Source organism: Anabas testudineus, chromosome 5 (assembly GCF_900324465.2).
Source record: "Anabas testudineus chromosome 5, fAnaTes1.2, whole genome shotgun sequence".
NCBI classification, from domain to species: Eukaryota; Metazoa; Chordata; class Actinopteri; order Anabantiformes; family Anabantidae; genus Anabas; species Anabas testudineus.
This window is the reverse complement of record NC_046614.1, coordinates 15787043-15804753: the sequence shown is the minus strand read 5'-3', so window position 1 is coordinate 15804753 and position 17711 is coordinate 15787043. Positions and strand designations below refer to the sequence as shown.

The 17711-nt window shown below is 41.1% G+C and overlaps 3 protein-coding genes across 5 annotated transcripts; 2 read left to right on the top strand and 1 right to left on the bottom strand.

The window, feature by feature from the left end:
- The first annotated feature begins 866 nt into the window (after positions 1 to 866).
- On the top strand, positions 867 to 3416 carry si:ch211-222l21.1 (prothymosin alpha). Of its 2 annotated transcripts, none has more exons than XM_026350304.1 (5): positions 867 to 1061; positions 1700 to 1774; positions 2195 to 2258; positions 2466 to 2545; positions 2646 to 3416. In XM_026350304.1, the coding sequence occupies exons 1-5, from the start codon at positions 1011 to 1013 to the stop codon at positions 2715 to 2717; spliced, it is 342 nt and encodes a 113-aa protein (XP_026206089.1). In that variant the 5' UTR covers positions 867 to 1010; the 3' UTR covers positions 2718 to 3416. The 2 variants fall into 2 exon arrangements, with proteins under 2 accessions (XP_026206089.1, XP_026206088.1); XM_026350303.1 differs by having other exon boundaries at positions 2466 to 2548.
- A 445-nt stretch (positions 3417 to 3861) lies between these two features.
- Positions 3862 to 10527, bottom strand: slc45a1 (solute carrier family 45 member 1). 2 transcript variants are annotated; one of them, XM_026348987.1, is made up of 10 exons: positions 10396 to 10527; positions 9317 to 9757; positions 9117 to 9209; positions 8553 to 8777; positions 7494 to 8383; positions 7249 to 7402; positions 6972 to 7148; positions 6612 to 6817; positions 5857 to 6082; positions 3862 to 4629 (listed from the first exon to the last, which is right to left on the bottom strand). In XM_026348987.1, exons 2-10 carry the CDS (start codon positions 9735 to 9737, stop codon positions 4601 to 4603), a joined length of 2421 nt encoding a protein of 806 aa, XP_026204772.1. In that variant the 5' UTR covers positions 9738 to 9757; positions 10396 to 10527; the 3' UTR covers positions 3862 to 4600. The 2 variants fall into 2 exon arrangements, with proteins under 2 accessions (XP_026204772.1, XP_026204771.1); XM_026348986.1 differs by having other exon boundaries at positions 3862 to 6082.
- A 1855-nt stretch (positions 10528 to 12382) lies between these two features.
- Positions 12383 to 17660, top strand: prxl2b (peroxiredoxin like 2B). The gene is made up of 7 exons (XM_026346675.1): positions 12383 to 12546; positions 12975 to 13179; positions 13461 to 13512; positions 13705 to 13768; positions 13862 to 13937; positions 14934 to 15052; positions 17137 to 17660. Exons 1-7 carry the CDS (start codon positions 12484 to 12486, stop codon positions 17161 to 17163), a joined length of 606 nt encoding a protein of 201 aa, XP_026202460.1. The 5' UTR covers positions 12383 to 12483; the 3' UTR covers positions 17164 to 17660.
- Positions 17661 to 17711: the final 51 nt, after the last annotated feature.

The following is a 17711-nucleotide window of genomic DNA, read 5'->3' as shown; positions in this document are numbered from 1 at the left end:
CCACATTACTGACTCTGATAGACCTGTAAATCACAAGCAGCACATTAATTGCTGGGTTTATCTATGTGATTCCACATCCTCCTCATTTTCTTAGTATCATGTGGACCTGAGACAGATAACTACTTCTGTTGAACATGTGATAATAAGAAGTGACAAACATTTACAAATGAAGAACAAACAATAATTTATCATAGTCTGGGCAGCGTTCAAAATAATTGACTAAATCTTGAAGTTGTAAAGTCTGTGTCTACACATCAGGCTGTGAAGGTGGTTTCACCAGTTGTTCCACTGACTTCTCAACTCCTTGATGCAACGTGCACGATCAATAAACACGTTGCATTGTTTTTGGTCTTGTAAAAAGTGAAAGTGTAACGACATTTGAGGAGGAACACATCTCGTTTCAACAGTTAAATATAGAAAGGAGGAGTGGCCCTATGGCTTTCACATCGGCACATTATATTAGTGCGTTTTGGTTGTAACTTGATCCCCCATGTCTGCAAAGAAAGAGCGCTAAGACAAAAGATTCCGACCGTGGCCATATGTATATAAACTTTTAGAATCAGTCTACTTCAAATACTGAGACGCCCCTCGGCAGAGTGTAGTAGGGTGTTGTAAATTTTGCAATCTTAGACCTATTGTTGAAAACTGAAGGGGAAAATATGAAACGCAAAGTGATGTGTGTTAGAAAGAAAGAAGTCTATCATAGTGCAGCGCTTTAAAACCATCGGCCAATCAACGACGAGGTAGTCGGCGGGCGGGACGTCTAGTCGAGAGTGACAAGACGCTCCTCCAATGAGACGCTCCAGCGGTCGGCGTTGTCCAATCACGTGCGAGATCGAACCGCTGTGACCAACGAGGGTAGATTTTCAACGAGGTCGGGAGAAAAGAGGAGACGGGCAGACATCATTTCTCTCTCGGCGTCTTTGGACTGTACACACGACGGCACCGAGCCACCACATAAATCTACTAAATAGGAATATAAATATCTAAATAAATTCACAAAAATAACTATGGCCGACACAGCTGTTGACTCGACCGCGACTGCAGAGGTTACAGCAAAGGTGCGTTTCATTCAGTCCGTTTTTTTGTGTGTGTGTGTGTGTGTTGAACCACCGTGTTAAAAGATTTGGGAACTTTTCCGAGTTGTCGTGTTATTTGTGTGAACAATCGGTTGAACTAGCTCGGGTGAAACCACACCGGGTCACCGTTGACGGTACTTCATGCGAGTTAAAACAGTCATTGTGGGGAAATGTGTTTTCCATAAATGACTGTTGGCGTGAATCAGTCATCGATTACCACACTCAATTAACGTGATTCATTTGGGACTTTTATTTTTTTGAAACGTCGACAGCTAAATGCGGTTTTTTAAAAACAAAGCAAACCCGTGTGATTTGGTTATCTGCTAATGTCTGGTGGAGCAGACAAAGCACCAGGGTCGGTGCGGCTGCTGAAGCGGAGCTGCTGCTGCTGCTGTGGGCGGGAAGCCACAGTAACGACCGCGTTACATTACACGGTGCTCAGCGAAACGCTGCTTATTATTTCTACCGGGGTCTAGACTGAATTAGACTCCAGCTTAGATTTGATAGCCGACGTTTTTAAATTGCAATGTGATGTAAAAAAAAAAAAAAACGCGTGGCACTTAGGAATGAACTCTTTGCTGCACGTCTCATTGCTAAAGGGTCGTGCTTTTATTTTGTAGGACCTGAAAGAGAAGAAAGAAGTGGAGGAGGAGGAGGAGAAGACCGACAGCGGGGACGCACCTGCCAATGGCACAGTGAGTTGGAGACGAGGGACCAGCCTCATGGCCTATTGTCTTAGCGCCCTTCATCATGCAGGTGTCGCTGCACCCGCCTCCCCCTTTCTGTTCAGCTGCTCCTCCACACTGTGCTTTGTTTGGGTTGTGAAATGGCACAGATGTTGGCTAGCAAGCCTTTGGACAACTCTGTTGGTCTCTAGTCTGAGGTTTCTCAGAGCTTGTTAGCTGATCCTCTGGGGAGGTAACAAGGGCTCTAAACACATGCCTTTAAGTGTCCCCAAATGAGTCTCTAGACATACAGCTCTGAGAAGATTATTTAAACTATGCTAGGGAGTTCATGGTTTGTTTTTACTTTTTAAGATAATGTCTGTAATCCAACAAAATGGCTCACATAATGGAAGCCCTTACATGGACTGGCATTTCTTTCTCTTCATGCAGAATGGAGCTGATCACAGTGACAAAGTGGAGGAACCTGCAAAGGAGGAACACAAGAATGGAGATGGTACATTCATATAAAGCACCATTTTTTGTTTTCAGGGTTTTAGCAACCATGTTCAGAAAGTTACTGTTGTTACTCTAGCCTGATTTACCTCATTAGTACTTCTCCATTGTGTGATCTTGACTCCAAAATTACATTGGCAGTAACCCTTGTTGTAATTCTGTTGAAAGTAGAGGATGTATTTTCTGAAGTGATAAACTGTCTCTACAGAGAAGACAGAGGAGGCGCCCCCTGCTGAGGAGACTGATGCACAGCCTGTGAAGCGTGGAGCTGAGGAGGAGGAGGAGGAGGAGGTTGGTCTATCATTTAATCACTTGTCTGTCGTGTGTGTTGAGTAATCTGAATTTTGAAATAATTACTAATACATTAAATATTTTCTTTTTTCATTAGGAAAAGGTGGAAACAAAAAAGCAGAAGACAGAGGAAAATGGAGATTCAAAAGAAGCAGAAGTGGAGGCTTAGGTCTCTACCCTGCTACTTGTTTGCAGCACTGTCTTACCAACCTGGTCAACATTGTGTTCTAGAGTTTGTGCTTTCTCTATGTTTGAGAGATGTTTCTTTTTGTTTGCTCCCATGTTATCACATTGCACTGGAGTCCTGAAACATAGTGGCCCTGCATCCTTTTTTTATGAAATGTTATTTATTGGTCTTTAAAATGAGCTTTGTTTTCTACTTGTACAAATTGGGCCACGCCATGAGATCAGTTTTCACATCTTTTTTTATTTTCATTTTGAGGTTTTATATTAACATGTTTAAAGCACAATCTCTATTATGTCGGTGCTGACCAGATGATTCATATGTACAGGCAGCTGCTCACCTCCTACAAGGCTCATGTTGACCTCTCAGATTCACTTAAAGGACCAAAGATAAGTTTTAAGCAGGGGCTAATGGACAGTTGTTAGCATTATTAGTTGAGGCATAGTTTTTTTGTGTTGAGCTGCTACTTAATCCTTGGCTTTGTTACCCTGATAATATAACAGATGGTGCAAATGAATAAAGGGGCTATGTCTTGCGCCTCCATGACAAGATTGCTTGACCCTGTTTTATGGAGGCAGAATTTTGCTATGTTAATTAACCCCTCTTAAATCTTAAAGCTTTGGTCATTTGTTCTGTATGCATTCCACGCAAGTTTGTACCATTTATACTTTGTTTTTCTTAAGTTTTAAATAAGTTTTATGTTATGGCTGGGTAGCCCAGTTTTGTGTCCAAGACTGCCTTTTTCAAACCAGAATGACATTCGGTTACATCAGCCACTGCTTTGTATATTCTGATTAACAAATAAATTGTCTTTTTACTTAAGCGTATCTGTGTTGTGTGTATGTTACCTGTTTATAGTGTACCAGTGCTCTTCAAAACCATTGCTTCATAAGCAGATGATGTCACTTGACCCAATTTTTCTTAACATGGAAAATGGCTGGCTTAGATGCAGGAAGGAACAGGAATAATCTGTCTCACTTGGTAATGGAAAAATATGCAGAGAATCAGTGGATTACTGTTGTGTGTCCTGGCTCCCCCATGTGGTGCTCTTTAAGATTGCAGATGATCGTTCCGGGAGTCATGTAGATATTGATTACAGTGGTAATTAGGAATACACAATAATTCACACACGAGCCCAAAGTGGCAAAATTATCATTTTAGTTTTAATTTAACCCTGAATAAAAGTAACACTGCTAATATTGAATGTGGAACAACACAAAATGTGTTTGGTTTCTTTTTCTGAAGCAAGCTGCAACAGCATGATCCACACAATTACTGTTTCCTTGGAAACATTAGCATGGCATGCATCCATGTAGTCCAGGAGGCTTTAATAGTAGGCAATTATTGACATTCTGCTGAGGCAGCAATTGTGACCGGCACCATTACGCTGGTACCAGTCAATGAAACCATCACAATGAAAGACCTAAAACAGATTTTACTAAAGTTTGCCTTATGTTAAAGCCCTGAAGTCAGGCTCGGCGCCTGTGTTGAGGCTGAACAGACGAAGCATACGGTTTGCCATGACAAAACAGAACAAGAACATAAAATTGATGAACCATTTTGCTCGAAAAGTGGCTTTTTTCATGGGATGGAGGAAGTAAAAGAATAAAGTTTGACTCGTCCTGTGAGGAAATTGGTTAACAAATGAAACATCATCACTATACCGAGTTGATGGGCCGAGCATGGTGGAGCAGAAGCCTGCTACTTTAAGCATGCGCCCTAATGGTGAAAGTAAGCACTTGCTGTTGGCTCTATGAACCCCACAGTCTTTCTTTTCACTGTTGTCTTCAGGGTTACCCATAGTTCACATGAGTCTTCTCTCTGTTTGCTGTTCTTCTGTTATGTTCGGTTTCCCATTGAATGCTGATTCACACCCCAGTTTCAACTTCTCCTCTTCCTGATAATGACAAGAATCACTGTCATTATTACAATGCCATGGCCAGGAGTAGACTGACAGCTCACAGGGCTGTCCATGGCTTAGTGAGGGCCCAGATAGAATTTGCCACCAGTACACATTTCTCTGTGTTTCTGAAAGTTTGTATAAGTGTGTATGTGTGTGTGTGTGTCATCCTATTAGTCATGGCTCTGTGTCGATCAAGTATTTAACTGGCATTGTACTATACTTCGGATTTCATTAACAGTCACCCAGCACCAAACTGTGAAATTTGGGGACAGCACACTGGTTTAGTCTCACAATGACTGGATTGTGTGGAAAGTGTTGTTTTTAGTTGTTGTTAAAATGTGGACATTGTGAAGCCCTTAAAGACTGTAAATGTGATTAAGCGTTGTTTGGCTTCACATGAATATTAAGTATGTGTTTGCTAAATGATGCCAAAAGTGCTCTTGAATTAATTAAGAAGCATTAATGAGGGAGTGTGAGCGGTCACTGGCAGCACGTTCATTTAGTCAGAAAAATCCTGCCTGAGGTGTGATGCCAATATGCTAACTCAGAGAAACAGGCAGGTAGACATTCCCTTGGCCGTATGACCGAAACAAAACATTAACACAAGGATTTGGGAGATTACACTGCAGCTCATGCAGACGTTAGGCAACTGATAAAAGAAGGAAAAAGAAAGGAAAGCTGTGGTTAGCCTGCACATAGTGATCAACATTTCTAAACACCAACAAGCAAGAAAGATGATGCAAGATTTTACAGCAAAGAATCAGACACACAATAGCTTTATGCTCATGTATAATCAAATAGGTCATTCACATTCTCGCACACACAACTCCATTTAACACACACACATTCCATTCATAAAGGTCACGCAGTCATTTGCAAAGTTAGGAAAATTATGCACGGGCACACACACTGTATGAACACAGTGGTCATGTACACACATATTGGAGCAGTGGCCAATGTCTGTCTGTCTGTCTAGCTCTGAGAAGAGCAGTGCTGATTAATAGGAAACAATATGTGGCATTGTGCTGTACAGTGTGTGGCAGGATGTACAGTGAGTTTGTCCTGTCATTGCTGTGAAGGTCAACACACTCAGATGCTAAAAGTGACAGAGTGACAGTGTGTGTTGATGACTGTGTGTGTGTGTGTGTGAGGTAAATTAAATGAAGAGGCTTTTCTAAATGTGCACCAATAGTGGCTGGGTCTCGCTATCGGCGGGCTCACCCTCAGGGGGGGGCAGCTGGTACACCACGCAGAGAGAGGAGTACAGGCAGCCCACGAATGACATCAGGCTTGCAAAGTACATCACTCCCTGGGCCCCACCCACCAGTGAGGTCAGAGGTCCCATCGCCACAGAGACCAGGATCTGAGCCAGGAAATACTGGCAGCTGAGCAGAGAGATGTCCACCCCCATCCCTCGTCTGGTCCCTTCCTCCGATGAGCCGCAAAACTGGAAATGGTCACGGAAATAGTTTAGATGTAGGCTAAATTTGATTGTGTACCACTAATCACCTTAAGATTAGATCCTTATTTAATATAAATAAGAAGACTGATATCACTGCAATGTCTGTGTTAATTATGATGCTTCCATCTGCGGCCAATTATCTCCAAAAGGGAAAGAGTTTGACGTGGCTTAATAAAATGTGTCTACCAGAACCCTAATGTTAGAAACTACTTAACTCCCATATAATAGTGTCAGTATTGTGCAGTTGAAAATAATAGATCTTTATTAATGAGTCTTAGAGGTGGTCGTGGGATGTGACCTTCAGAGACAACAGCTAGCTGTTTCCAGTCTTCATGCTGAGCTAGTAACAGACAAGAGTGTTATCAGTCTTCTCATTTAACTATTGCCAAATTCGCTAATTATAAGAAACTTGAAGCATTCTTTCAGGTTAAAGTGCTACCAAGCGACTACACAATATTTAATACAAATTAGATCATGCTAAACATATAAATTGAACATATATCATGAGACAGACCTGGGGGCTCTGGTAGTATTCACACAGCAGAGAGTAAGGCAGCGTGCATAGAGACGAGAAGAGCACCCCGTAGGTGACACAGAGAGAAAGTACCACGTAGAGGTTGGTGGACAGTGTGGCGAGACCCGTGCCCAAACCAAACGCCAAGTAGGCAAAAAAATATAGAGTGCGAAGAGAAAAACGCTCCTCCAGTTTCTCCAATATGGCTGAAAGTTGAGGAACCCCAGAGGGAAACAGAAAGAACAAATGTAAAGCTGTAATGAAGACGAATGACTACACAAATCCAGCCAGGGAAAGAAATTACACTTCCCTCGCCAGAGCTGCACTAACAGCCCTGACGTGATTATGAGTGTAGCTCACCTGAGTAGAAAGCAGCACTGAATGCATAGATGCACATGCCCCAGCAGCCCATGCTAACACCAGCATTATACCGTTGGTAAGCCTCAGAGTCGTGGGGTGCTTTGGGGTCTCCTTCAAAGACAACCTCCCCCATGAAGTCCGTGTAAAAGAGCAGCATGCCTTCAAAGGACAGCCAGCCTACAGCACAGAGAGAACCAATGAGATTTCACTTCAAAATACTGATAAAGATATATTAGTGTTTTTTGTTTTCTTTGCTAAACTCAGTTATATTCCTCACCTAAAAAATGATTAGTGCATAAACTCCGCAGAGAGGGAGGCATTCTGTAGATGGCTATACACAGCAGTTTCATTGACATTTGGGATTCTCCTGTCTCCACGTTCTCGCTCAGATCGCTCTCATAGCGCACCCCATTCAGCAAAATGTTTGCAACCTTTATGAGACAAAATAGACACACTGTTTAAAAATGATGTGATGGCAAAGGACCAAGTGGCTTTTGTTATTTTTTTAAATCCTTGTCTGACCTGCTGGCTGAAGGTCACTGTTCTCCTCCGTCCATTCTCCAACCCAACAATCTGGGTTGCCATGGGCTCTTCCATCAGCGCGAGACTCTGGGGTCGCTTCAGGATGCCAGCAGTGGACCCCTGATGTGACCCGGCAGCAGGCTGAGCTCCAGCTGTCACCTGAGATGCTCCGTAAGATTGTGCATCTCCTTCAGGCTGGGGTGCTTCTGCATCCACAACGTTCCCAGCTGTCTGAGATGCCACATCAGGCTGGATCTGTCCTGCAGAATGGTTCCCTGCCCCTTGTGTGGCCTCATCAGGAGGAGGCGAGTCCCCTGGAGGCGCAGGTGTTGCAGTGGAGTTAGGGCCCAGGGCCTGTGGTGTCTGCTGACCTGTGTAGCAGTCTATGAGCACACTGTCTATATATGAAGTTCCTAAAGAGGAGGCAAACTCATTAATGCCTGTAAGAGAACTGTCCCTGCTGATAAAGCTGCCATATTTTGGAGTGAGGGGGCTCAGGGGAGATATGGGGCTGGTGAGGCCAACACAGAGGCGTGCATTGGCACTGCAAGAATGGGCCAGAGGGTCAGGATTACATGAGTGAGACTTGTAGCTGTAAAGACCTTCCTCGTCCTCCTCTTCCAGTCCCAAAGCTGATCCTGGTGGAACAGGAGGAGAGGGAGGAAGTGGGAGGCTGGGGCTCTTCAGGTGGTTTTTGCTGGAGTTTTTGTTTGGCTGGCTCTTTGGTAGGGCTCGTTCAGGGATGCTCATCAGAGTCATTACTGTAGCTATCACCAGCGTGACACTTGTAAAAAGATATATGACCCGCAGCTGACCTCCCATCGACCTTCCAAATTGTGTCTGGTCCCAGTTGATACCACCAACAACATAGCCAAATCCACCTCCTAGTCCTGTACAGAAAAATAAAAAATTACAGTTCCATAGTAATCTAGCCTCTTATTTAACTTTGTTCTACTCAAAACTATTATTTTTTAAAGATTAATATCCGTTGCTTATATTAAAATAATAAGAAAATATAATATATAGTTGCATTTGTAACTGTATATAATGTTTTCCTACCTGCCAGTAATGCGTGAATGTTCAACCCTCGGTCTTGATCCTCGGGGCTGCACACATCCATCATGTAGGCATGGCTTGGGTTGTCAGCTGAATCAGCGCTGAAGTCCATCAGAACAACACCGCACACTGTCAGGACAATTCCCCACTTGTGATTCGATGTTGTGTCAGCCAGTACACCTCCAATGTCCCGTCCATTCAGCACCAGAGTTAGACCGATCAAAGCCCCTATGAGAAGAGCAGAAGAACTGTTTAAATGTGTTTTTTTAATTAATGTTTTGTGAGTTTGAGTGAGTTTCCTCAGGTGACATCAACAATATATCACGACCTGGGCTTAAAAGCTACAAAATACAGTGCCTGTTAAATGTCACATGTTGGCATTTAACATGGCAGGACTGAAAAATGTTATCAGATCAGCATTAAGGGAAGCGAAGACCAGTGTATTTGTGTTTTATCATCATTATTTAGACCAAAAGCCACAATATCTCATCTATGCTGCCAAGATGTTGTTTCTCTTGCAACTTTATGTAAGTCCACTACAAAATTAATGTAGTACACTTGTCTTACCTATAGCTAAGGCAAAAATGAAAGGTCTACGTCTCCCAAACCGAGATGTACAACGATCACTCCATGCTCCTATGAGTGGCTGAACGAGGAATCCTTCAAATCAAAGACAGGGAAAAGAGAAACAACGGATTGGCGTAAGCTCTTCATAATGTGTCACATGTAAAAATCCATCAGACCATTTCCCTTTGCTGTTCACTTACCCAGAATGGGGCTAATAAACCACACCAAGCTGTAGAATTGATCAGGCAGGCCCATCTGTAGAAGCACAGGAGTCACATAAGCTGTTTCCATGGCGTAGCTGAATTCAATACCAAACAGGATGCAGCCGTTGAAGACCAGTTCTTGGAAGGTGCGTCTCGGGGGAAGTTCACTGAGGTCCAGCTGGTCCAGGGGACAGGGTGTGTTGGGCGGTGGAGGCGGTGAGGGTCTTATCAGCTTCCGGCGCTTTGGCTGTCTTTGGAAGTTGTTGGCTCGGTGGCTGAGGTGCCGAGTGGTGGACGTTGGGAAGCTGGCTGTTTTGGGGAGCGAGCTCCTCCAGATACCTTCCTGAGCTGTGGGTAACCTTCCTCCTGGACTGGCCAAGAGGGGGTCACTGGGGGTGCCCATGCCTGGAGATGACATCTTTCTCAAGCCAGCTTACACTGCAGCACAAAGAAGGTTGATCATAAACATTGCAGAGTTAGAGGTCAGAGATGATGACACCTAATGGCTTGATGGTTCACATGAGAAGTCATCCAGGATCACCACAGTGTGGCATGGTCAGAATGTGAGCAACTCAACTCACTGCTGCTGATGGTTATGTAGTGCTACCAAGAGGACACTGCAGTGTTCAGCAGAGAGCAAGGATGGCACAGTAATGACGGGCGCACTGCAACCAATGCGCATGTTAGGGTTGTGCGCAAAGCCCATGTGCTCGGCGTGGCTGACTACAGTATGCGGCACCGCTCTCATGAAGCCTGTTTCCATTTTAATATTTCATGGAGGAAGCTCAAATCGGACACAATGGAGCCGCTGGCGGTTATGCTGATGGCATGGAGACTGAAGACAATTACAAGGATGACGCATCGTTATCGCTCAAATTCAGATGTAATAATTGGTCCAGTATCGATCACGTTCGTAGCCACGTAGGCGATCGATTGTTTTTTAGGCAAACGATCATGGTGGTGATATTTTTTCTCGACTTGACATTTGTATCTAAAGGTGACGGCCAAGCAATCGACTTAACAGTATTAGAAGACGACGAAGGCGTGCAAATTCAAAGGTGAAAGATGATAATTACCTTAATCTGGGCGGCTCGTCATTTATTGCAGCGCACTGTGGAGGTAAACAGAGCGAGTATTATGGTGTAGAATAAACGTAGGATGAATTACAGGAGTCATGATTGTGTTTGGTGGTGTTTCCTTTGATGCAGTCATCCCCCCGCTCACTCCTCCGTCCCATCTCCTTCCCCCTCTTCTAAACCCCCCCCACCCCCACCCGCCTTTTCCTCCCGGTCTCTCCCGTGACGTCACGCCCCTTCCTGCAACATCAGCACCGCGGACAGTCTCCGCTGCAAAAAAGCGCATCTGTCTGTGTACACCGTGTCCTCGAGTTCACACTCACTGGCCACTTTATTAGGTACGCCTGTTTAATAATGCAATCCAACACAGCAGCTCTGTCGTGAATTCTACTTTTGTCAGGATATCATTTCTCTTTTTGTTTTTAAAGGTGTTTGAAGGGGGAGTCGTTTCTAATATTTTGCCCACCGTCGTTACGCAACAAATCACCACTTAATGTAATGCACAGGTGTATCTAATAAAGTATCCAGTACATAAGATGTACATCAGGTCAGAATTGCATGATAGAGAAATGTAATTAAGCACATTTACTCACCTACAAGTACAAATTGAAGTTAAGTATGATTCTTAACTGCAGGGGGAAATATTACAGCCCTCTATGTACAACACAAACTACAACATCCACTAAAAGATAGTGATTTTACACAGTTTAGTCCAGGTTCTGCTGTGGTGCCAACATCTGTTGTTCTGCCTCCTTTGCATCACTTTTTATGGACACAATAAATTGAAAAATAAAATTTCCTGACTTTATCGGTCACAGTTAAGTTTTTTAAAATAACAAAATCCATACTTCTTCTACAGTTCGTTTGTTAAAAATGTAAATGTTTGAGACATATTAATCTTCTTTTGGGTGTCCAAGCAAATGTGTTTCTCAGTCAGAAGTAGTGGAACCAGATGTGTAATATTTGGTCAAACACATATTTTACATAAAAGGCAACAGAACAGAAAGTAAATACAAAAAAAGAATACTGAAATAAAATACCTTAAAAATTGTTCCATTCTCAAACGGTACGTTGCTACATTTTCAAGGTTATTGTAATTTAGCTCCACTATTCTTGATAATGTAGGCTACTACTTTTCATGTCCTAATTAATAATAGTAGACAATAGAAGTACAATATAGTACAGTAATAAGAGTTCAGTAATTCCAGATGTGAACATCCCAATCTACCCAGTAGTCCAAAACATATGATCTCCAATACAGTATTTATTAAAATGAGCTTTCCTATTCTAAGAGTCAACATTAAAGTAATGACATTAATGCATCATTAAGTTTACTACAGTAACGTTATGATCATTGATGTGCAAGGAATCCTTCTACTTAAAGATTACTTTTATTACTAATCACTTAGGATACTTTAAGTAATTTTCGATCTAGTAGAGTATTTAGGTAAACAATTGTTTCTCCCACCACTGAGCAAAGATACATGCAACCAAATGTATTTGCACACCGTGTTCTCAGTGTTATCCTAAATCTACAGCCTATGGTAAAACTGCTTTCTCTGAGGTGGGAGGAGGTTTACTGCTATTAAAAACTGAAGTATTTCAGTGAACGATCAGAGCAAACGAAGTCCGGGCAATAAATTCCTCTACCTTTGAGCTCACCTGCCACCTTACGCAACCTGCTTATGAAAAACGGAATATTTACAAAACCTCAGTCACCAATGTGTTAAAACAAATGTACCGATGTGAAGTATGTTGTGAGAAACTGAAAGAAAAGAGCGAAGAAAATGGGCTTTTCCCAAAACAAACAATAAAGTTGATTATTGTGATGAAAACATTGTGAGGGGATAATTCACGTGTTATGCTACTCTGACGAAGCCCCGCCTCTGCGCGTAAAGCGTGCGCTGTAATTGGCTGATTGTCCAGCTTAATCGGAATTTGATTGGATGACAGCGTCCAGGGGGCGATTCCGGATGCAGTTGTTTTGCAAGTGTTGTGTGTGTTAATACACGAAGATATCGAGGTGACACACTGCGACTCTCTTCTAAAGAGTTCAGGCGCTGACAGGTTGGAGTCTAGTCGTGGAAGATGGCGAATGTCGACCTTGATCGAGTGGGAAAGAACTTGGTGAAGAGCGCTGACACAGGGGAGGTGAGTTAAATAACATTAAATGCGCAGCTGTGAGCTTTTCTCGATGTATGTTTTTCTTCCCTGAGGCAAAATCACGTGTTTAGAAATGTGGACATACTCTACAGACAAGAAAACGTTTGCAAGCACTGGTTTAAATGTCAACAAAATGTTAATGTACTGAAGAAACATATGTGTTTTGTGTAAAAATACCTCAAAGTCTTAATTAAGTACAAACCAGATGATTGGTTTGTATAAAGCTCAATTGGTTTCCTATTAGAGCCCTGTGTTCCCTGCTAAGACCTACTGCATTAAACCTGCCATTACAAAACAAGACATAAATCAAATAGGGCTGGATGTCTCTCCCAATGTTATGAAATGTTATCTACCAAATTAGTTGACTAAATCTGATTGAACTGATTAAATCTGGTATTTTTCCTTTCTCTGTTCAGAGTGTGGAGCTCCAGTCTCTGTGGCAGGACCAGCCTGTGGTCTTGTTCTTCCTGCGCAGATTTGGTTGTCAGATTTGTCGATGGATGGCATCAGAGGTCAGCAAACTGGAGGCAGACCTGAGAACCAGTGGTGTAGCGCTGGTAGGGATGGGACCCGAGGAGGTTGGGCTGAAGGAGTTCAAGGAAGGAGGGTTTTTAAAAGGATGTTAGTAGTATTTATTCATTGTATTTAAAACAATATGTTTTTTTTTGTCTTAAGTGTTCTGTCTTATTAAAGTTGAACAATTCTAGCTTTTAGAATTATGGCAAACATGTGAAACATTTTATGCATGGTCCAGCTGCGCGAAGCAACAACAAAAGAGCAATTTCCAGTATATTGAACACCTAGAAAACATAGATACTGAGAATTAAGTGACACCAAATCAATGTGCATCAGATTTATAATCATTTGTAAAATATTTATCATCATCATTTTATTTCTTTTAGCTATTTATGTGGATGAACAGAAGAAATGCTACAAGGATTTGGGCTTTAAAAGGTGAGTACAGTAAAAACATGTTCCCTTCATGTAACAGGGAAGTTTTGTTTGACTGCTACAGTTTTTTTTAATATTATTTATTATATATAATTATTTATATATATTTATATATATATATATATATATATATATATATATATATATATATATATATATATATATATATATATATACTCAATATTTCCCATTCAGATATACAGCTTTAAGTGTGGTTCCTGCTGCACTGGGGAAAAAAGTCAGAGATGTAGCTGCAAAGGTCGGTTTGTCCTCACTGTCCTATAAAGTTTCTGAAATACAGCTTGGCAGACTGATTTGTTCTGATGGTGTGTTGTCTCTCTTCTACTTTCAGGCCAGCGCTGTAGGAATCCAGGGAAACTTCTCAGGAGATTTGCTCCAGAGCGGAGGCATGCTCATCGTAGCCAAAGGTACAATCAGTATACAGCGGTAGGGAGGGTATTAGAAAGGGTCTGTCTGCTGAACGGGTGAAAGCGGAGGATAAAGTCAGATACCTTAAGACTGGGGGTTCTTGTTGCACCGCATTGAGTGAGTCGTTTGTTAGCAGTTGTTCTCCTCTAGAGGGCAGCGTTACATCACATCAGTGTAGTCTGCTTGGAGATTCATATGAACCTCTCACAGGGTCTTAACAGTGACAGCCTTAAAGGGTTGATGCTTCTGAATCAAAATTATTAGGTGGCGGTAGTGTTTTTGTGCATATAAGAGATGATTTTGTACCTTTAAGTAGCGTTGCCAAGATAAATTCTCTTTTTTCTATAAAAAATAAATAGGCAATCTATCATAGACAGAATGGATGTGAGGCAGTTAAACAGATGATTTGACTACTGCGTTCTTATTTTAGCTTTTTAATTGTGGCAGCAATGCACAGAAATGGTTACACAGATCAATTCCCTAAAGCATGCTAACTCTCTCTTTTATGGCGTGGTATGGCAGCTTGACCTTAAAGAAAAGACTCAGCTGGAGGAGCAGGTCACTCTGTCCTGTCTGACTCCTCAATTTAATGATCGTGACGCCACAAAACGTCTTTACTGGGAAGAGTTCTCACCAAATGTTTCTGTGTGAGCACCTGTCCACTTGAACGAGTCTTAGGTTTAAATCTGAATGTTTTCATAGGTAATTTAGTTCCTTTATAGTGAAAGATATTTAATAGAAGCTTTGAAATAAAACCAGATGGGGGTTGATATTCTTAAACTTATTCAGTCATGTGTTAATTAATTTATATTGAAAATGTTTCTTTATTTAATCCTATTTTAATTATTATTATTTGTGATTTCTAGTAAAAACTAGATATATACTGTTTTTATGTGTCAGTCTGAAGTGTTCACCAAAGCAGATTCATGACTTAAGGTTGAAGTCAACAAGCTGCTTGTTGCTGATACTTGATGAATATTTTTGACTCTACAAAGGTGGAGAAAAGGTCCTACTGCACTTCGTCCAGGACTCACCTGGAGATTTCCTACCTTTGGAAGACATTTCCAGTGTTTTTGGTATCTCTGCCAATGTCAAAGCAGGACAGAAGCCTGTGGTAAGACTCATTTTATCACCACGATCCACTTTTCATTTGCTCCTGCTGTTTTATGTCAGTAGTGACATGTACATCAGAGTAGCTTCTTCACAGATAATTTCACACTTATTACTCCATCTTCATGGTCTGTCTGTGTCTGTGCCATAGGCTCTGAAAACCTTTCAAATGTGATGATCTCAGTCTTTAACTAAATATACTTAAAACCCTCTGCAAACGCAGAGAAGTTGTTTTAGAATTCCCATGTAACGTGTAGAACCAGCGTTGCAGGTTCACTTGAGAATGATGAACTATACAATACATTGTTATTTATCTCAAAAAGAGTATTGCAAAACTTGCGTAGTCCTCTACAGAATTTAACTTCATCTTGAAGACTCAGGGGGCACATAGGCATTTACATGTAGGCAGTGTTTGTGGCACACTACTGCTCATGATTACAACAACAAAAGCGATTCAGTCACATATATGATTATGTGCTGTCAGTATTTATATTCTAGATGATGTTACGATAAAAAAATAGACCCCAAAATTAAACCATAATGTCACATTTGGCAAGAAATTGCACCAGATGTCGCAGAAATAATATCTCGAGTCCAGAGAACTCAACGCTTTGTTCTGTGATCATCAAGGCCTTTGGCATACCCATAACATCTAGCACATGGTCTTCGACCGCCTTGCCCCTGGCTCTGTTGCTCACTTCCCACGACATCTTCCATGTCACAGCTATTGCAACATTTATAGTAGAGATCCCCATGATCTGTCTGAAGACCAAGAGTCAGTCATCTCTGCCGCCCAGGAACAGAATAGACTTTGTCCTTTCTCTGAGGGATCAAAATGTGGCAGAAACCAGTTCGAGTCACAAGCTACCGGTGACATCCTTGAGTGGAAGATGCCCCGAAGAAGTTAAAGCTTTGTTAACAGAGTGAGGTCATATCTCGGTTTACCAGCTTCACATACAGACTGCACTGTCTTCTTGTGCAAACATTTCCTGATCAAACATGATGGACATATTTACCTCTTCAGAGTGATCTGTGCCTGGAGGTTGAAACCTTCAAACTATATTTCCTTGAGGAAAACCTTGTATCTCAGTTTCAGTAGAGTGATTCTGAGCTAAGGCTCATAAACAAGACACATTCTACCCAGAAAAAACAGGCTTCATACAGAAACACCTTTATCAATTAAATTTAAGTGCTCACCCAACGTACTGCAGCTTAAAGATAAGTAGATAAAATCTGCAACACTGGGCATCTTGGTGGACGTATCCTGTATCACTTAATCACAACATTCATGGTTTGAATCTGGGTCCTTTGCTGGATGCCCTCCTTCTTTTTCCTGGGGGCTAAAAAAAATCTTTGGATTCATTTTAATTTCTTCTCATGGACAGAAAGTCCCCATCTCTGCCAAATAAACTAACTAAATAAAACAACACAAGTAAAATGATTCTTTTTAATGCTTATACAACCATCCATCTTGCATTTTATTGTAATATCTGGGAAAAAGTTGCGTAACTGCAGCATTTTTTTGTATATAAAAAAATATATAAATGGCTGCTTTACTTTAAACATTTTCATGGTTGTAATCCTGCAAGAAAAAGAATCAGTCAAACACAATATGCATGTGATGAAGGTGACTAAGTACAGAAATGACCACAAAGTATGATTACTACATTAAATAATGAAATGATTCATAATGTATATGTTATATGAGCTATTCATTAAGTGATAAATATTGTTCCACCATTATAAACAAATTATTATAAAACAGCAGTAACATCAATCCTATTTTTTTGGATTTTGGAGTGCAAAGCTGTGTGAAAACTGTCAATACCAACCACAGCCAAATTAAAATCTATAAAATTCACCCATATTTAGTATTGAATTGACTATAAACCACAATAATCTGTGACATTAGTGTTTAATCACTGTTTTTATCAATATGTTCCACTAAACTGGATTAGATTAATTTGACTCGCAGTATTTAAACTTACACCTGATGTTTGAATAACAGATGCCTGTTGTGCATGAAACATCCTGATGGATAAATCCAGCTCATAATTTGACGTTTAACCTCTGTACTTTCTCTTTCAGTGCAATGATGATGTTTGTACGCGGTGATGATGGCACGTGAACCACACTGGGAAACTAAAATGGAGATTTAAGAAGAAAAACGTCGTAAAATGGTTAAAAACATACAACATACTACTTCAAATATTTCTAATTGTGTGTGATTTATTTGAGACAGTTTTATATTATGTTATTAATGTACATTATCTACAATGACAACTGTGCAAACTATATATAATCATGACCTTAAATTTAATAGATATAATAGATTTTAAAGTTACCTTCGACCTACTGATAACAGTGATTGTTTTTTCTTCTTGTATTTTTATTATTTGTCTTTTGTTCACTATTTGTCTCTGCTCTTTCCCCAATAGTACAAAATTATATCTGATTTTAAAGACCGATATGTCTCCTCTAACAATCTCTAAACAGCCTGAAGATACTGTATGGCTAAGTGAGCATGAGTTTCCACTTTTCATCTCTTCATGAGCAGTCAAGAGATGTTTTGTACAGGCTTGTAATAAATTTGGACTTATCATCGAACTTGAGAGCAGTGCATTATCTGTTATCTACTTTAGGAAACACGAGCTGAGACATTG

Bases quoted from the DNA above. Each gene is read 5' to 3' on its own strand.
- prxl2b (XM_026346675.1), top strand. From the start codon at position 12,484: ATGGCGAATGTCGACCTTGATCGAGTGGGAAAGAACTTGGTGAAGAGC. The intron at 13,513-13,704 runs GTGAGTACAGTA...TTTCCCATTCAG, and splicing joins AAGGATTTGGGCTTTAAAAG to ATATACAGCTTTAAGTGTGG. The intron at 13,769-13,861 runs GTCGGTTTGTCC...TTCTACTTTCAG, and splicing joins TCAGAGATGTAGCTGCAAAG to GCCAGCGCTGTAGGAATCCA.
- slc45a1 (XM_026348986.1), bottom strand. From the start codon at position 9,737: ATGTCATCTCCAGGCATGGGCACCCCCAGTGACCCCCTCTTGGCCAGT. The intron at 8,778-9,116 runs GTAAGACAAGTG...CTCTTCTCATAG, and splicing joins CATTTTTGCCTTAGCTATAG to GGGCTTTGATCGGTCTAACT. The intron at 8,384-8,552 runs GTAGGAAAACAT...TTTTCTGTACAG, and splicing joins CATTCACGCATTACTGGCAG to GACTAGGAGGTGGATTTGGC.
- si:ch211-222l21.1 (XM_026350303.1), top strand. From the start codon at position 1,011: ATGGCCGACACAGCTGTTGACTCGACCGCGACTGCAGAGGTTACAGCA. The intron at 2,259-2,465 runs GTACATTCATAT...CTGTCTCTACAG, and splicing joins GGAACACAAGAATGGAGATG to AGAAGACAGAGGAGGCGCCC. The intron at 2,549-2,645 runs GTTGGTCTATCA...TTTTTTCATTAG, and splicing joins AGGAGGAGGAGGAGGAGGAG to GAAAAGGTGGAAACAAAAAA.